Source organism: Tauraco erythrolophus, chromosome 8 (assembly GCF_009769465.1).
Source record: "Tauraco erythrolophus isolate bTauEry1 chromosome 8, bTauEry1.pri, whole genome shotgun sequence".
NCBI classification, from domain to species: Eukaryota; Metazoa; Chordata; class Aves; order Musophagiformes; family Musophagidae; genus Tauraco; species Tauraco erythrolophus.
In genome coordinates, this window is record NC_141472.1 from 550,637 (window position 1) to 569,736 (window position 19,100).

Below are 19,100 nucleotides of genomic sequence, written 5' to 3' on the forward strand. Positions count from 1 at the left end.
CCTTCGTGCACGTCAGCTGTGACTGAGGAGTTGTGCTGGGGGCACATGGCGGGTTTTGGGGGGGGGACGGGACTTGCGGTGGACCCCCATGCCCATTGCAGTCAGTCATGACACCTCTGCGAGCCGCTCGCTCCCACCCAAGCTTCACCGCTGCCAAATTTAAGGAAGTGTTTCCTCAGTTTAAGTCTTCTTTCCCAACCCCGACTCCCAAATCAGTAATCAAAAGTTAGTGTTAATTGACAATGAATTAAATTAAGCAAAATTCCCTGTGTTGAGACCGCTTTGCCAGCAACAGGAGCAGATGCTTTTCTAGAAGTCAGGATTTAATTTACTAAAACCCCATTGACTTGCTAACAGCATCGAGCTCAATCAAGACCTGTGTCATCGGGAAAGTCATAGCTGCTCTAAGGGTACCCAGCAAGCAAACAAGAAATATTACTGAATAATACAAAACGTCACTGACTTCTTGCAACATCAGTCCCATTCTTTAGAGGGACGACAGGAGAACCTCTGCAGAGGAGGAGCACTAAGTATTTCTTCTTTATAGGTCACTGAGATATTAATATTTTTTACTTCTTCTCGCTCTGTTCCCGCAGAGTTATGTCATGAGACAGAAGTACGGTCACATTAACCCTATTGTAATCCTGCCATTTGGTGGAAAACGGGGCCTATTAGTAATTAATCTTACAACTGGAGGTAATAATAGTGTTCTCCACTTCACCGACACCACTGCTCATCCTGCATTTATCGCTCGTACAAGGACCCTTGACGGGCGGGAGAGAGAGCCAGGGGAATGCGTTAGCTACTGCGAAAATGAGACAGAAGCTACTGACTTTGTAACCTGTAATTCACCAAAAGCTTTTTCTTCATTTTTTCTGCAGTTAAACACAGACTTTAAGAGACAAAAGGTCCTTTTTCTTTTTTTTCCTCTCGATGCACACATGTGAGACTCATTAATGTTAATTGGATTTATGAATGCCTGTTGAAAAGAGAAGAAACTGTAAAGATTTCACATTTGCAGGGAAACAATCAAAGGAACAATTTTTTATGCATCTCACTGATGAGGAGATGAAGAAATAATGGATGAGTCGCTTTACATTATGATTCAAAATTCTTAAAATAGAAGAGATGAAAACGCTGGTTTCTGTACGGGTCATATTCATGTAAGAGACTCTTTCTAAAAATCCAATTTGAACCTTCAAGTGTAGTCCTGCTTCTAATTACCTAACTCCAAGAATAAATCATGGCCTCTGAATTGTAATTATACAGATTTGTTGCTGTAATTCAATTTGGCAGGTGTAAAATACAAGTGTAATTTCCTCTGCCCCCCCGTAGTCTTCAAAGAGACACTGAACTTGAGCCATTTGATAATTTATTCCATCTTGTAGCTTTCACATTTACTATGCATCAAAGTTCTGACAGATTTTTTTTAGAAGGCGATTATAGACGGCTCCAGTTACTACCCTAAACTGATTTGAAAATAAATCCAACATTCATCTCTCAACTACAACATGGTCAGCATTAGCCACTATCTGGCCTGCAGCGAGCAGAGCACTTCAAGGCAAGCTCAAAATTGCTGCTACCTGCGACAGGGAAGAGGGAGAACTTGCACAGTCTCCACATGCACAGATTTCCTCGATGGGGACTTCTCCAAGGTTGGCGGTCTGCTCAGTCTCATGTAATTAATTGGAAACTGTCTGTATGAAGTAGCCCCCTCTTACAGAAGAGAGAGATTCGGCCACAGAATATTTATTAAAAATATAATATATAAAATATTTTATACACAATAGTAAATAAATATTATAAAATATTATGTATATAAATGTATGATCTAAACTAAGTATATAAATATATACAAGCAAACAAAATCCACCCATAAGCACACTATACCCACTGCATGAAAAGATGCAAAATATCTGACCGATTTCCTGGAAATACTCAAAACTATGGAAGTATACACTGCCCATCCAAGAGATCTGTGGGCTGAAGAAGGTAAGTTTTATGGCTTGCTCCCTAGTTTTCCCTCTTTGCAACAATCTGCATCTCCAGTAACGTGGGAGAGCAGCATACAATGCCCTTAGAAAATGCTCAGCTTGAATTTTTCTTGCCTCTGCATAATGCTGTTCGAACGACAACAAATCAATTCCTCTATCGGTAGTGCTCCTGAGCACCTTTTAAAAGCCTTTCCAAAATTAAGATTACATACTCCAGCAATTTTTAATATGAAAAAGTGTAATCAATAAAATACTGCTGACAACGCATATGATTTGTGGAGAGTGAGAGCTAAATATGAATTAGTTTTGGACAAGTTCAAGTCCATCATCTATCCTAATCAGAAGTTGGGCCACTGACTACGAATCGCATGACTCAGCTCGGGAATCCCTGCAAAGAAATCGTTAAGTAGATTCCACAGTCGCATTTGATTTATTTGTTACTTCGAGCTGAAACGACGCGGCATTTCAGAGCTCTGACAAATGAGGACATCCCCAGAGGAGGTCAGCCGAGACACCACTCCAGCCAGCCATCACCCGGGACGAGGTGTGCCACCAGCACCCAGTGGTGCCCAAAGGCCATCAGCAGGACCTGACAGTGACATACCTTGCTCCCTGAGGAACTTCATTACAGAAGACTGAATTAAAAGCTGCTCTCCTACAAGTCAAACCCGGAATTGTAACGCTGACTGAGGATGGAAGAGATGTTTAATCCTACACCTTGCTTAAAACCACAGCCAAGTAATTAAGGCTACTGAGTCAAGTTTCGAGCATCTCAAAGGATGGAGATCCCACAGTCTCTCTGGTAACCTCTACCAGTGTTTGACCACTCTCAAATATTTTCTTTTCCCTTGTACCTGATCAGCTTTCCCATGTCCCAGCTTGTGCCCATTGTCTCCCATCACACACCTCTGAGAGGAGTCGGAGCAAAAAGTCCACAAATCTGTCCAGTTTCTCAATGCAAGAACCTGAACGAACATGGCAGACACCACCATCAAGAAAAGCTGACAGTGAAAGGTAAACCTTTGTCCCTGAGCTACAGTTATTCTCCTCCTCCAGTTCCACCTTACCATTAGCCACTGTAATTGTTCGCTATTGCTTGGTAACTTCTCCCTTCTCTGTAAGAAATCGATGGGGTATTTTTGCTTTCGGCACATGCCTAGCTGCAGCTTGCCCTCCAATACCTGAAAGGTCTGCTCTGCTTCCTTGCTTCTCAGTTATTTATAAAGCAGGTCCACTCTGGGCACAGTCTATCACCACCTGCGGTTGCCAGCAGAATGCTGCAGCTACCAGGTTTCAGTAGAGTTTTTCTAATTATATTTCCTTGACACTTCCATACCCACGAGCACTCAAAGGTGTTTCATAAAGAAACTCTCAAGTATTTTTGACATCCTCTTGGTCGGCAGCAAGCTCTTCTCTCCGCCCGACCGGGCTTTAGCGTTACAGTTCCAAAATCGGAAGCAGTCCTTTCCAACTATTTTCATCTCTTTCTAATTCTTGATTCTACCTGCAGGTCTACTCACATTTTCTATTCACCAAACAAACAGGTGTCAGATGATTTGGTGGCTCACTTGCAGAGTGGGACAAGCAAATATTATCTTGATTTTTCTCCCTTGTAAGAGAAATTTTTCCGTAACTCTATCAGAAAGCCAGAATTACTACTAGAAAAATCGACGCAAAGAACCAGCAAACTCCAAATCTATTCAGCATATTCTGCTGCTGACCTAAGAGTATTCTAAAGCACCACCTAACTATATTTTAAGAACACATCACAAATAAGCAGCACAAAATATATTTTGCTTTAAAAAAGTCTACGAAAAACCCAGTTTCATTTGTATAAACGGTTGTTTACTGCTCATATAAACCAACGTAATGTTCTTTACATAAAGTTTTCAGAGTCTTGCTTTTCAAGCAAACCTAAACTTTGCATCACTTTTTTTGACAATAAAGAATATTTTGTAAAAATGCAAAACTTTTTAAAAAAATTCTGGAGACTATAATCTAGTGTGCTACGCTACGAGCACATAAGCAGTTATTTATACCACTTCTTTGTAATTTTTTGCTAAATTTAGAAATCAAACCAAGTGATTAAATAGTCAGTACTTAACATCCAGATAAACATCTTTGTGTGTTTACAAGCAGGGCAGCAAAATTAGCTTTGCATTCATGAAATGAGTTAAGTCATTCTTGGTATCTCAGTATATCTGTTCTCCTCAGTATTAATGTTCAGGGATATAAAAGCAAGTTATCCAGACATACAGAAAATGCTACCCTCAAAAAAATATATAAAAAATTTTTAAAAAATTAAAAAATAAAAGCCTTAATGTGAAAGTTAGTTACTGTCACTTATTAATTCAGTTCTGTTGTCCAGAGAAGTTTTTCTGTAGCCACAAGTACATTTTAAAAAATCCCTGCCTTTTCCAAAGGCCATAAGCACTGATGACACGCTCATTCCTTGCTCACCAGGAGCACTGTCCAGTAGCTGGCACCCACGGGCTGCCCAGGTGGCTTCCCCATCCTCCCTGCCCACACCTCCCAGGCACTGCCCATGGCCACCCCTCTGCTCCTGTCCAGCAATTCACCCAAAAGTTAGAGAGAAGTGAACTGGACACGAGAGTAGACTACACATCTTTTTTTTTCCCTAGCACAGAGAAGCAGCTCTGTTGAAAAGGGCAGAAAGCAAACCTGCAAACTGGGAACAGTCTAAGACCTACATGCCCAGCCTGGGACAGGCAGGTTTAGAGACTGGAAAGGCTCGTGAGCGCACGGCGCTGCCCACGCTGTCCTCTCTCACGATAAAGCCAACTCTTTCCAACAGAGCAAGACCTTATTCAATTAAACATCCGTAAGCAAGCTTCCCTAAGTAATTATACGTTTCAATAACAAATTAAAAAAATTAAACAAATCCAACCAAACGAAAATCATTTTGCTTTACAGCTTTAGGCTCAGCTTGTCTCATGGACTGTTCAGCCAGACCCCTCTATGCATCGTAACTCTATACAGAGCCAGAAGTCTCTCCAAGTTTCAACTCCAGACATGTTATCAAAATCCATTTTATGAAGTAGTAGCTGGTACGCTATTCTCTAGTGGGCACTGTGGTCTCCTGTTAAAAACACTTTCAGCAGAAATTAAACACTTAGAATGTAATTGTTCTTTTACGGTATCTGTTTAAATAGCTGCCGTTTCTACCATGTAAATCTAGTTGTAAGGACATTTATTAAAAAAAAATCCAAAATTTATAGACACCTACACACAGAAAATACTTTTTTTAAAATATTTTTTTTAAATTACAGTCTCACAGGTCTCAGATACATCGATTTGTAGCTGCTGTGGAAGTAGGTTATCAGCAAGCTGGAAAGGAAGCAGTTTTCCTAGTTCAGAAACTTATTTGTGTAAGGTGAGAAGGCAAATTCTACCAGACATTTAGCACTACAAAGTTTTAAAGAAAATGACCTGTGCAAGACTTGGCCAATGTAGTAACAGGGCTGTACGCTAGCTGTGAGAAATCCAGCAACATGAATATTTGAATTGAGTTGGGTCCCAGAGGAAGTAGCCTGATCACTTGCTATTTGGGGAAAGGATTCTCTCTAAAAATATCATTTTCACACAAAAAAGCCCAACTCATTTTAAAGAAATGCAAATCAGCATGGTCAGACAAAATGCCTGACAAGTTCTAAATCATTTGTACAAACCAAGAATGTTGATGAGATACTAAAAAAACCCAACCTCTCAGTTCCTCAAACCAAATCTAAACATTTTCCAAGACGTGTCAAGAATTTTAAGTCAAAACTCTGCTCTTCATCATATGCAACTAGGAGAGCAATGCCAGGCAGGAGATCTGGAGATTACTCTCCAGGTCTTATTTGAGGATTTGCTCTCAGAGCTGTGGGGGGAAGGAATTGTGTTTCCTTCCTTACAACGCTATCTGTATTACTACCACCATTTAAAATTCCATGTTGAAAATATTTTGAAATTTACTATTCTGAACTAATTTAAAAAAAAAAAAAATAGGCTTCCACAGAAATTCATGTTCGCATACAGCTCAGATGTTCAGAACAAACATCCTCTGCCCAATCTGTACCCCTGCCATGGCTAGTCCTCAGAGGAAAGGAATCGTAAACATATTTTAACACGATAAATTAATTACACTATGAGTGTAAAATTCCAGCTTCCTGATGCCTTCAGGCAGTTTCCTATCTCCATTGAAAAAAACAAGGTTAAACATGACAAATATTGTCCTTCCCTGTGAGTAAATGTTGTTTTGTTTACTTCGGGGTTTTTCAAACAACATTAAGTCACAGCTCATCACGTAACAGTCTCACAAGAACACTGGAGGAAAAGCATTGGTTCTCACTCCGAAAATGAGTGGAAAATAAAAGGGTCTGACTAGTACTTGTTTGGAAGGGTTTGGTCAGCTACAGCTAAATTCGGAAGGCTCATTCCCTCCCTCCTGTTTGCATGTGAATCATAAGCGAACAAAGAAACAAATCGACTCACTTTCCACCACCATCAGGCAGTCTAAGAGTCTAGGCCACCACCAGCATTAACTGCATCACGATACTAAACAATAGACAATGTCTGCAATGATCTGGTGGGATCACCTTAGTCCATCCCTACATCCCAAAACCCATCTAATTCTGTAGCTCTGATTTTCACGGAGATTAACGGATCGTGCATGCCTAAGCATCTTTCAAAGGTGGACATATTTTAATTCTTATCAGTTAAGGGCAGCCAAGATCTTGCAGGTACTTAGTCAAGTCCTACTCGAAAACCCACTGTGCCAAACTGAAAGGTTACTACTCAGTGTCCTCTAGATGCGCTACTCACCGTCAACTAGTTTGTTCAATGGCCAACCTCTGCTGATAGGAAGGTGGGAAAGTCTGTATGTTCCCACAGCCTGCAGGAAAGATGAGACTCAGACTTGGAACCCACATTTTGAGAAAGTTCAACAAGATTAACACATTGCTCAAATATGCTAACCGGAAAACTGCACGTTGGCTTCTGTATATTCAAAATCACTTGTACTCTTGGATTCGTTAATGTTTTGTATCTCTGAGCTAAGAGATTGCTATAGATATTTGCATCAAAAAACATTCAAGGCAAAGGCTCTCCTCAGCTGTACTCTTTAAGGCCTCGACCTGGAAAAAGTAAACAAGTGCACTAATTTAGCCACAGTAATGGTCTAATTACGCTCAACAGAATACCGATGCGTTTGAAGCTTACCACGCATTTAACAAGCTTTTGCAGTACAAAAGTCTGCCTTGGCAGCAGCTCTGATTCAGAAGCTGCCCCAGTTTAAGTCTGCTGCACACTGGGCTCCAGCCCCCTCTATTTTTTGGGCCAGACAACGTACTCATACAAAGCCTGACGGACATGAGAGTGCCGCGTCTCACCGCACCACACTTGTGACACCTCAGAGCTGCTGTGGAAATGCACTTAAATTACCATTGCCTCCTGCTCAGTCGACTCACCAAAACGGCCCTGCTGATGATGCTCTGCATCAGTACTATCACCAACAGCCTGATAAAACAAGAGCTGTCCCTTGCGTTCATACAAACGAACTCCAGAAGTAGAATGAAGACACAATTGTGTTACTGTTACTTCCATTTTAACAAATTAGTTTGTTGTCTTCTGAGCGGCTGGGTTTCAAGCACTGTTTAAGTGGCACTGATTAACTATTCAGGCTAAATTCAGAAGAATTTTTTGTTGGTTTTGAGTTATGGCTGTTCAGCTTCCCCCACAGAAAAGATGAGAACATTTTCATGAGCACACTGAAACACCAAGACATTGTCAAATCCACGGGGGACAAAACTCATAAAGCAGTGGGTGATTTTGCTTTTCCCCCTTAACCAAATTTTACTGTTTGGCTCGAGTCTTTGCAAGTCACATTGCTGCCTCACTTCTAAACAGTCCCTTTCAGATCACGGTGACGCAAAGCTCTGCTTACAGGCTTTGCAGAATGGGGTGCCCCACCAGCTACTGCCCCACCTAAGGCCCCTGCGCTTCCAAGACACTTAAATTACTCAGATACTTAATGTTTGCAGTATAGGGGCTGTATATCTCTCTAGCCTAATGCTACCCTACAAACTCCGTAACGCTGAAGATAATAGCTCTACTAAATTCTACATATATAAGATATAATTTAAAAATTATTCTCAGCTACTTGCAAGATGCAATATGGCAAACAGAACCGCAGGATCTGTTTTGACCATTATTTAAAATAAACCTATGGTAAGTATTCTTTCTTTTACTTATGTATCAGACAGCTTGATGTCAGCAGACATTTCCACCTAATCATGCAGAAGTACAACAGCTTCAGTATTCTTCACCAGGAAAGCCATTTTACAGGTAGCTTGCTCCTTTCTTCCTGTAGTAGGGTACAGACATTTGTAATAGAAATTCTCATCAAATAGATTTTTATGTCCACCACAACATATTTACTTTAGTTGATCTGGAAATACAAAAATATTCCACAAAACGTAAAAGAACTGAAGACAACAGACAGCCTGAACAACAGATGGCATTTTCAGAAGACAGTAGCGTATCAGTATCTGAACTCTGGAATTTTTATACAAGCGTAATTAAGCCCTAGGACTTTTAAAAGTTATAAATATTTTTATCTATATATGTATATACACACACAGAGGTATATAAACTCAAAGCAGTTTTGTTCAATAAACCTAAGAGGCAAGACAGCTGAAGGTACAAACAATCGGACTAATAGAAGATGGTCTAAATGGACATCAATAGCTTTTCACACAGACCTGTACCTACGTTGTATTTTAAAGGTCAACAGGCACTCCCTGTGCCCATGCCCAAGCTGACTGGAAGGCATGAAGCTCTACTGCATGGTCGTCACCTGAAGCTCATGTGATCTTCCTCTCCACAGAGCTTTACGCATTGAGTTCAGTTTGATGCCAGTTTGAGATAATTTGTGCCTGCCTCCCTCGGAGCTGGGGACCACTATTTCAATTCTACCCCGGAAGCCCCCTGTGTATATACTCATAATGAAAGCATAAACCTTTCTATATACGCATATACAGAGGTTATTGTTATGCACAACAACAGATTTCTGTGTCTGGTACATTTGCAACTACAGCCCTTTAACCAACTACTTACCAGGAAACTTTTGATCTTACCTACTTTCTCTATCAAGGTATCAATGAGACTCTTAAAATTAGAATTACAGTAGCAATTTATACCATCTACAGGCCTAAACTTTTCACTGACCTTCTCGGGCAAGCAATAATACCTTAACTCATCCTGATCAACAGAGAAAATGTATTTGTCCAACTAAAAGAAGTGAACGAGCCCTACATGGCCAGTTCTCCATCACTGTAGGTTTCAATGAAACAGACACAGAGCCGTTTACGAGAGTGGAGTACCTAAGGGTGACATAGCAGATGTTCAGTCACTACTCCTACACCAGCTACTCGGAAGACCAAGCAAAGAGCCAGTTCTTTTGCTGACCAACCAGAAATCATACATGTCACTAGGATAATGCCTTAGAACGGTCTGGTTTCTATTCTGAGAGACGTTTTAAGGATTTAGCAAATTACCTGTGGTTGTGACTCTAAACAACTGATTTCTCCCTCCAGAGAGCTGTTCTTTCATACGACTTTCAACACTTTCTGAGATTATAAGCCACAGGACAGCAGCCGCAGCAAGGAAGATGAATTATAAAGAAAGACTAGTACTGTAATTTGACATCAATAACTTAAAGCTTAAAAAAAGAACACAATAAGTGCATGAAAACTTCAGGAGATCCATGGACAAAAGGAAGAGTTTGTAGCAAAAAAAAATCTAGAAACTGCTTCTGCTAAAAAGAACAGCCTTGGGAAAAACTTCAAAGTCGCCAGGCATGAACCCTGACAACAAACAGTCAAGCAAGCAGTATTTGTTGATTAAAACACCAAGGCAAAAGCAATATCACATAAAAATGCAGAAAGAGCATCAGAAATTTGCAACATCATAGCGCATTACTGACCCAGATGGTAAGTTTTGAGTTTCTTGTTAAAAAACCACTTTCCACACAAAAAGCAGACAGCAGTCACTTCATTCGCACAGTGCCCCACCAAAAAATCAGCCGTGCACGCCTTCCAAAGAGCTGCCACGGAGCACTCCGCGAGTAGGTTGGCTATTGGGATGGGATTGCACATACTGGAAGGATACTTCAGACAGCAGAAACTGCAGCAGGAGAGGATAAAGTCTCATCCGACGGCCCGGATGTCACCAATTTCTTTAAACCCAACTGCTGCATTTTCCGAAGGAACGTTAAGAGCTTGGATGCTATTCTTCCAGACGTGCTGAGCCCCTTTCCCATCAATTCATAATCCAAATCCCAGAATCATGGAATGGTTAGGGTTGGAAGGGACCGCAACTCTTGGAGTGCAACCATCCAGCCAATTCCTTATCCACTGAGTGGTTCATCCGTCAAACCCACGTCTCTCCAGTTTAGAGACAAGGATGTCGTGTGGGACAGTATCGAATGCCATGCACAAGTGCAGGTAGACGATGTCAGTCCCTCTTCCCTTACCCATCAGTGCTGTAACCTCATCACAGAAGGCCACCAAATAAGTCAGGCAGGATTTGCCCTTAGTGAAGCCATGCTGGCTGTCACCAATCACCCCTTTATTTTCCCTGACAAATTTTATTTCCCTGACAATGAGCAGCAGATTGCAGTAGGGTGAGCATGCCCTGCTCACCCTGAGCAGTTACCAGCGAGCCTGGGGGAGCACAGGTATGCAAAGCTGTACCATCAGACACCCACAGCTGTACGTAGAGATGTGTTCCTTCATTTTCCCCACCATCTCAAAGGTTCATTCACAAGTATTTTTTTCTTATTTTATTTAATTTTTAAAAGTGTTTTTTTACAGTGGCCTCTTTTCTCAGTTTGCCTAAATCCACCCTCTGCTTTGTTCCCTCTTGTGCCTTTCACTTCTCTCCAAGCTCAGGTTTTCCCCGTACGCCTTCCCTTGAGGAACGGAGCTGTGGCCTTCCCTTCCTTCTCCTACTTCGTATCTTCATCCCTCACTCACTGCTCTCCACCTCTCAAATAACCTCGTCCCAAAGCCCTGCACTTGGTAGGCGTTACAGATAAATACAACTTAGGGAAAGCCTATGCCTGGGAACTAGGCAACAGAAATACTGCTATTTCATTGTTTTTACCAAAAAGTAACTTTCTGATCCTCACCACTGAGAAAGACTTTTTTGGAAGAACAAAGCTTTGTGCTTCACATTCCCTACTAGGTGAGCAGGGGTTTGCAGCTCTTTCTTCCTGTTACCTTCCAGGAGCTTTGAACCAAAACTTTGTAAAGCTTCACATGACTTTAATTCTGTGTGAAGCAGGATGCGGGCAATGGATGAACATGTAGATCACCTGCAGGGACAAACGGCTCGGGAAAAGCGTTTCTCAGTGACCTCTCTTGGGGAGTAGGACAGAAAAAGGTGAGTTGCAGGTGAATACCAGGTCACTCCAGAGTGGGACAGCAGACAAAAGCTCTAAGAACCTTCCTCCTCTGAAACCTCACCAGCTCCAGGTTTGAAGATACACTATGTGAAATCATCTTGAAACCACAAATTCATCACTTGAGTATGACCAGCACTCCCCTACTTGCTCTGAAACTCTACTGGAGCATGTATAGTCATCTTCCTAGCTAGAGCATAGTGGCAGAACTCTTTGGAAGAAGTAGAGCTTAACAGATATCCTAAGTTTTGCACAGAAACGATTCTATGCTGTACAAGCAGAGGCTGTTCTCAGGTCCTCCTCAGTTCACGCGGAGGAGATGATTTCAGGAAGCTTGGAGTGTAGATGAACACAGGCTGAATATTTACAGCAAAAGGGGAAGATATGTCTAAGTCAGAGCTGCTCCAAAACATTTCTGGTTTTCAGATTTACAAATCGCTGTTTTTCCTAGTCTTATTCCAGGATGGAAGACACCAAGAGCACATTAAAAGGCTGCATTCTTATCAGAACTTCTAAGCATGTATTCTACTTTGTGCTTATAAAGATTTTTACCTTAAGTTTAAAGCCCATTTATGGTGAAAGTGACTGATCCTCTGAAACAATGTACCATTTGGTTTTCCCGTGGAAGCTGGCTGAAAGGTCCTTCAGCACCTCAGAACTCAGTCTGATCTATCCAATCACCCTGCGTCACAACCCAGTGGTACCTTTACCTCCCTCAAATTAGGAATCGCTCAAACATGAATAAAAGTCTTGATGTCTGCACATATACCATGTATTTCAGAGCAAAGGACTTCATTTTGCTGTCCGCAGAGCCAACATCAAGAACTCCCCCTTTTCAACTCAGCAAAAACTTTGGCAGTTACACTGTTACTGCCCACAACAAAAGCTTTTAAAAATAAGATTTCTCATAGAAAATCTTTTCTCCCCTCACATGTATTCTATCTCACCAAAGAGCAGGGTTAAGTTAAATTTCTTTCCAGAGTAAGAGTGCTTCAAAGTCTACGCAATATGTTTATTTGAGTTTTAAGTTAACACCAGTCCTCCCCAACGCATTTTGGCCACTAATGATTTTACCCATAAATAAATCAAGCAGGAATGTCAACAATACAGGGCTGTTTTGGTGGGGTTTTTTTTTTTTGCCAAGGGAAAAAAAAAATTAAAAAGCAAGAACAAAATGCTATTGAAGCAGAATCAATTACAAATCGCAAGATAATTCACAGTCCAAAAGTTACATCAGACTATTCTCGGTCCTGCCAAATGCATCTTTACTGAAATTGATCAGTCGAAAGAAGGCGATGTGTTGAGCACTTATTTAAAGCACATCAAATATTTCTGCAGTAGGTCTTGGGTTTGCGACTGTAACAGTGAAATATTACACATATATTGCCATCTCATGGATACTACAAATACGTGCTTAAAATTCCAAGAACGCAATCCCCAACAGAGAAATACACAGAATCCACAGCAAATAAAACTGTGGTAAAATTTACAACCTGAAAGCAGGAACTTCACACTTGAAACAGTCCAAAAATCTGCCTCAGATTCTCTCGTAGTAGTTACTATTTTTATGACTTGGCTCAGACTTACTTTAATCTCTTTATTTAGGGAGAAATTGCAAGCTTGCCAACTCTAGCAAACGTTAAGTACTTCAGTAAATTCCCCATCAATATAGGTCGTGCATTCGAGGGAATAAGAACGTGGCGAGTAAGTTCTGCTTCATCTCCTCCAAAGGGGATTTCGGAAGAAGATGGTGATGGGAGAGAGTGATAAACAAGGTGGCTAAGCCCCTCTTTCCGCTCCATCCTACTCTCCAGACATCTGTCCCCACTTTGTTGTGCTGTGACTGAGATGCTACGTGACGCAGCTCACCCAGCCCGCTGTTATCCTACGTCCCTTTTATCTGAACAGGCAGGAGAGCACATGTATTGCCAATACCACTGCATCCCAACTCTTCCATTAAAGTTCGGTAATAGCGGCGGAGTGAGTCCAAACAAGTCAGCAAAAATCCTAAGGAACTCAATAGATCTTGAAGTATGACATACGCATATAGAAACAGTTTTAACAGTCTATACGGACTTTCCGGACTATCTAGCCAAATTGCCCGAACCCATCAAATTCCTTCCAAACCCAGAATTTTGCTTTTACAAAAACTTGGCAACCAACCAACACGCAAAAAACCTCATGTTACATCGTTTCGAGCCATTCTCGAACGAGTGCATCTCTCTCCCCAAAGAGCTCAAGTCACCAAGTTTCTGCTCCCTTCTCCACTCGATCCAGTAGGACCCCCGGGAGCGCTGGGAGCCCCGCGGGAGCCCCCCCCCGCTGCGGGCCGCCCCGGCGGGGCTCCTGGCGCTGCCTCCGGCGCCGAGGGCGGCGCGGCCCCGGCCCTGCGGCTCGCAGCCCCCGCTGACCAGGGTCTCCGGGCTGTCCCCCCGCAGCCCCGCCGCCCCCAGCCTCCGGGCAGCAGCACGGGAAGGACGTGCGAGCACCGACCCCAGCGCCGCAGAGCCTGCCCCAGGGGGCGCGGGCAGCCGCGGGGAGCCCCCCCGGCAAGGAGGGGAGCTGGTAAGGCGGGAGCTGAGGGCACCGCATCCCCACGGCAGTAAAGGCACCACCGACCGCGGAAAAAAAAAAAAAAGAAAAACAGCCAGCAGCCCGGCTGCATGCATCGGCATCGCCGGCGATACACGCGCGGCAGGTCCCGGAGAGCCGGAGACGCTGCCGCGCAGAGGAGGGAGGCGGCGGGCGCGGGGGGGGGGGAGCGAGAGAAGAAGAAGCCATTACCAGAGTTTTGTTGCCGTTCTTGCTGAGGGGGCCTCGGAAAACTCCCTTGATGTTGCGAAAGTGCCCGTTGCTGAGGTGCGCAGAGCTGATGACAATGTAGTAGCACTCCATGGGGCCGGCGGCGGGGCGCTCGGGCCGGGGCCGGCGGGGCCCCGCGGCATGTGAGGCGCGGCGCGGCCGGGCGCGCGGGGGGCGGCGGGCGGCCCCTCAGGCTCGGCGCGGCGCCGGCTGCCGGGGGAGGAGCGGCGGCGCGGCCGCGGCGGAGCCGTCTGAGCCGCCGCCTGTGGCGGGCATAGTGTTATTATAGCGAGCAGCCTTGCCGGTCGGCTGCACTGAGCCAATGGCGGGGAGCCACTGGGCTGATACCGAGCGCTGTCACAGGAGGACATCTGTCACACGCCGCCTTCACCGCCACCCACAGCCCCCACGCCCGGCTGCGGACGGGCCGACACCCCCGGCGTCGTCCGCCCTCTCCCCCCCCCCCGCCGGGGCGGCGGCAGGTAAAGGGGAAGGGGAGGGAGGGGGGCGGACCCGTCGCCCCGAGCCCCGCATGTGGGGGGTGCCCCCCGGCAGGGGCTCCCTCTTTTCTGTGCGGAGTTGGGGGGGGGGGGGGGGCACCACCGCGGGCCCCTCCGGGATTTGGGGGCGCACGGAGATGCCCGGGGTGCGCCGCCCCCAGCCCCTCCCTCCTCCGAGCAGCCTCCGCGCCCCTTCCCTTTTTATTATGGATTTCTGTACTCAACGCCCAACGCGGCAGGCACCTTCACCTCTCCGGAGCGGAGCGGCCCCCCCCGCCCCCGCTCCCCGGGACGGGCTCGTTAGCGGGATCGATAGCCGCCCCCGCCCGCCGCTTTCGGCTCTTCTGGCCCGTGACAGCGTAACTGGGTGAAATGGGTCATTTCTCATCCCCCCGCTTAGGACCAGCTCCATCCCGCCCTTTCGCTGGGCTGCAGCCGGTGCAGGAGCTCTTCGCACCGCCGCAGCCCATCCCCGCCGCATCCCGCCCGGCAATCTTGGCGGGGGGGGGGGATACAATAAAATAAATAAAATCAGCAGCGTGCTGGCAAAAGTTCTGGGTCACGGCGTGTCTTCGGTGAGGATGGGAGGAGGAGGGGCGGGGAAACCCTGCGGCCGCATCCCTCCCGGGGGATCCGCATCCCTCCCGGGGGTCCCTCATCCCTCCCGGGGGACCCGCCGCCGCTTACCGGCCCCTCCGCGCTTACTCCCGGCCCGGCGGCGCCTGCGGGGGCGGCTGTGCCCGCCGGGCCTCGGCGGCTGCCGGGGGAAGGAGAAGCACCGCGGTCTGATGCAGGCTCAGCCCCAACGCGCCGATAACGCCCTCGCTTCCCGGCTATAAAGCCCCCAGCAAACGACGGATTAAAACCCCTTCGGCACATCAGCACGAGGCAACTGTGACACACACCACGCTCCTTCGCCACCAGAAGCGTTTCTTTTTGCAGTGCACACATCAGAACTCGCTGCTACAACCAGAATTTGTCACGGTCTAAGACATGGGTTTCATGAAGATGCTGAAGTCCTCCCCCCCCCTTGCCTACAAGATCTACAATTTTCAGCTTTTATCACCTAAGACTTCAAACACTCTTAGCTGGCTCATCTTCCAGCCTACATTAGCTTGCTAAAATCAAGATTTATGGGGTGAAATTCCAGTGCCAAGAGAGGGAACATCTTAGGAAATAAGCCCAGAATCATGATGTAACATCTGAAAATGTCTCTTAGTCAGCATTTACTGCTGGCGACATAATAGCACCAGCCTATCACCTTGTCCTCCAAAATAAAGGAACTGCTTCCAGGAAATTGGGGCTAGGCACACTTTCCTGGCAGAAATTCCTGTCTTTGCCATTTGTGTCCTTGCTGAAGGAAGCACCAGTTTCTGAGAGGCACTTTCCTCTAATAAGAATTTTCCATCGTTGCTTCCCTTCGTACGCAGTGACTAGTAAATTTTGACAGCTGTCACTCATCCTTCAGCATTTTCAGGACTTGGGAAAGAATCACAGAAATGGCAAAAGTGGAACGTTTTGACAGCTGAGACGCAGGTGAGAGATGAGAACTTGCTGCTGCTTGTTACAACCAAAAAAGAGGGTGAAAACGTACGTGCACATAACAACGCCATTTTTCTACTTAGAGTATGTACGTGTACATCCAGAAATAACCAGCAAGTTTATTACAGCATAAAAATGAAGTCGATATCCAAAATATTCGATAGGTTTAAGAACACAGCACATTTAAGGCCTGGTTCCAGTTTCAGACGGGATCACGGGTATGATTCTCTTTCAAAAACGTTGTAAGATTGGGTAGCATAGAGTAATGAAGAAACGGACAAAGAAGAACAAAAAAGAAAAAGAAAAAATCATGCAACTGCCTTCTGGGAATAAATATATTCCAACTTGGGCTAGAACATCAACTTTTTCCACCTTCTAAATGTCAGGACCATTCTGCCTGGGAGTGCCATTCCTCGCAGACCATCTACTCCACACATCCACCATTTCCCAGAACATTTTTCGTTGAAATCCTTGCGCTGACCGTGTCATCGCCGACACATTTGATGGCATCTACTAGTCAGACACGGGCCCTCTGGGGCCTTTCAGGGGCAGACAGGCACTGCTGGCACGCTCTTGGTAGAGCACGAGGACGTAGGAAACATCGTATTGCCGCAGCAGAGAAATATCTACTCTGGTATCTCAAGTCTGAAAGGATCAACGTGCTTTGTAACAAATGGGAGTATCTTTTGAACAACTTTAAAAGCTGCTATAGCTCCTGCTAGTGAAGATTGTTGTCCTCCTCTATTAAAGAGGGGAAAAAACCCTAACTCCTTAACTAAAGACCACTCGATTCCTCCAAAGCCCTCTATAAAGAAATGACAAGTTGTACTAAATAGCACCTAATAATAAAAATATACATTTTCTACTCCTACTTATTCTGGTTGGCCTTTCTTTTTTTGGCTGCTTCTCTGATACTTTGCTATTTCCACTTTTCCTCGTGTGTCTTCCTTTAATCCTTCACTTTTCCTGCCTCATTCTGTTTCTCTTTTGTGATCACACAGGCTCAAGATGCTTCTTCCTTCCCAAATATTTTCTTTTTTTTTTTTTTTTTAAATCTTAAGAAATTGCTAATTTCCTCAGTCCCTAATCCCATAGCTCCTACATACCATCAGTCTTACCTATTTCTCTCTCTGTCCTGTTCCCCTGGGAAAGTATGTTGGGTTTGAGCTGTGTATACTGCTATTTAACTGCTATTTATTCAAATATCCACCATATAATAATAACCAGTGCTGCTAATTTACTCGTTCTCTTATTCTCCCTGATCCTTCCTATTTGGAAAAATCTTCAAGGAGTTGTTGCTGTATAAAAGTGCAAATACCAACTCAAGAAATAGGTCATGGATTTGAGAGACTTTCTGGAAAAACTCGTGAACTAGAAGCCAATGAACAAATTACACTAATTCACACACATTGTACTGGTTTTCTGCCTGTGACAATACTCAGTATTCTGTGTTGTAATATTTAATAATGTTCATCATTCAAGCAACAGTCGTGGCATAATCCAGAAAAAAATACTCAACAGTATAAACAATCCCCTTTTGTTTAACAGCCTCTAAAGCACGGCACGGAGTACGTGTTACCAAGTGAATATATCCTGAGAAATCATTCACTCGCTGCTGAAACATATCCATCATGGAGAGAAAGAAAGATCTGTGCTCAAAGTCACAAGAAACTCAATTCAGCTCCCACAGCAATTCTTACTGAATTCAATAAAATTCAGTTTATCCTAAGAATGTCTCCCGGTAAGTAATCTGCTGTCAGAGACACACCTTTTTACCCTTTTTATCGTCTCCTGCACTTTCAGGACTCCTTTTATTGCTCTTTTCTTTTCACTTAGCCGTGGATGTTTTTCCCCTTTCAGACGTCTGTCATCCTTGCATTAAGCAGATGGAGAAACGGGAGTATCCTGCGTACCTTTTGAAGGCCGTTATGGTTTAATACCACAATTACACACTGTATTACAACCACATTCATTCATCAGCTACGGGGGTGGTGAAGCAGGGGGCAAGGAAAGTAGGACACTCTAGTAGCCTAATTCCTCAGCACATCCTTCACGGTGCGTGAGGAGCATCAGAGTGGGTTCCCTTATTTCCCCACATGAGCCAAGTTGAGCGACAGTATCATGAAAGCTACGGAAAGGCGATCATGATTAAAGCCCCGTAGCACACAGGCAAATCGTGGGCTGCAAAGGCTTAAACAAACATTTCTGCTTGATCTCAAAAGTAGCAACAAAGATTTATTAAAACATGCTGTATTTTTTCTTCTTTTCTTTGCTCCTTCAGCCCTCCAAAGCATGTAATATCATACCCACAGCTCTTGCAGAACAGCTCCAGGAAGGAACAGGCTGGCCAGAGTTACCCCCTCCCTCATTTCACATATCTGCACAGCATCTGTATCCAGCCCCAAGCAAATTCGTGTGGGTAAGAGATGCCAACGCTTTTCCGCCCCTTCTCTTCCGAATTACCAATACCACTACTGCCTGCTTTAGGATACTATTGGGAAAAAAAGACAAAAACAACTTTCTGTTGTTACTGGAACAAATACACTGTTCTCTGTATCTTCCCTTCATGTTTATGCTGCAGAATTTCCCCAACAGCTCATGCACGCTCTTTTTTTTCTTCCCTAATCTCTCCCTAACAAAAACAAATAATAAAAAAGAAGAAAATAAAATTGGAAATGACACACTGAATATGAGGCGACATTGACAAGTAACTGATGTACTACGAAAAAGCACTAAAGAGCAGGAAACTTTTACGAGGGCCAGAAAACACTTGAGGGTCCAGCCAAGGTAAAAGAACCT

The 19,100-nt window shown here is 44.5% G+C and overlaps 1 protein-coding gene across 1 annotated transcript in view; it reads right to left on the minus strand.

Annotated features, from left to right (window-relative positions):
- Positions 1-14,352, minus strand: part of ZNF804A (zinc finger protein 804A) — a 152,042-nt gene extending 137,690 nt beyond the window's left edge. The window contains exon 1 of the mRNA XM_086615969.1: positions 14,242-14,352. Coding sequence (XP_086472095.1) covers positions 14,242-14,352 — 111 coding nt within the window. The remainder of the gene's footprint in view (positions 1-14,241) is intronic.
- Between the last annotated feature and the right edge of the window lie 4,748 nt (positions 14,353-19,100).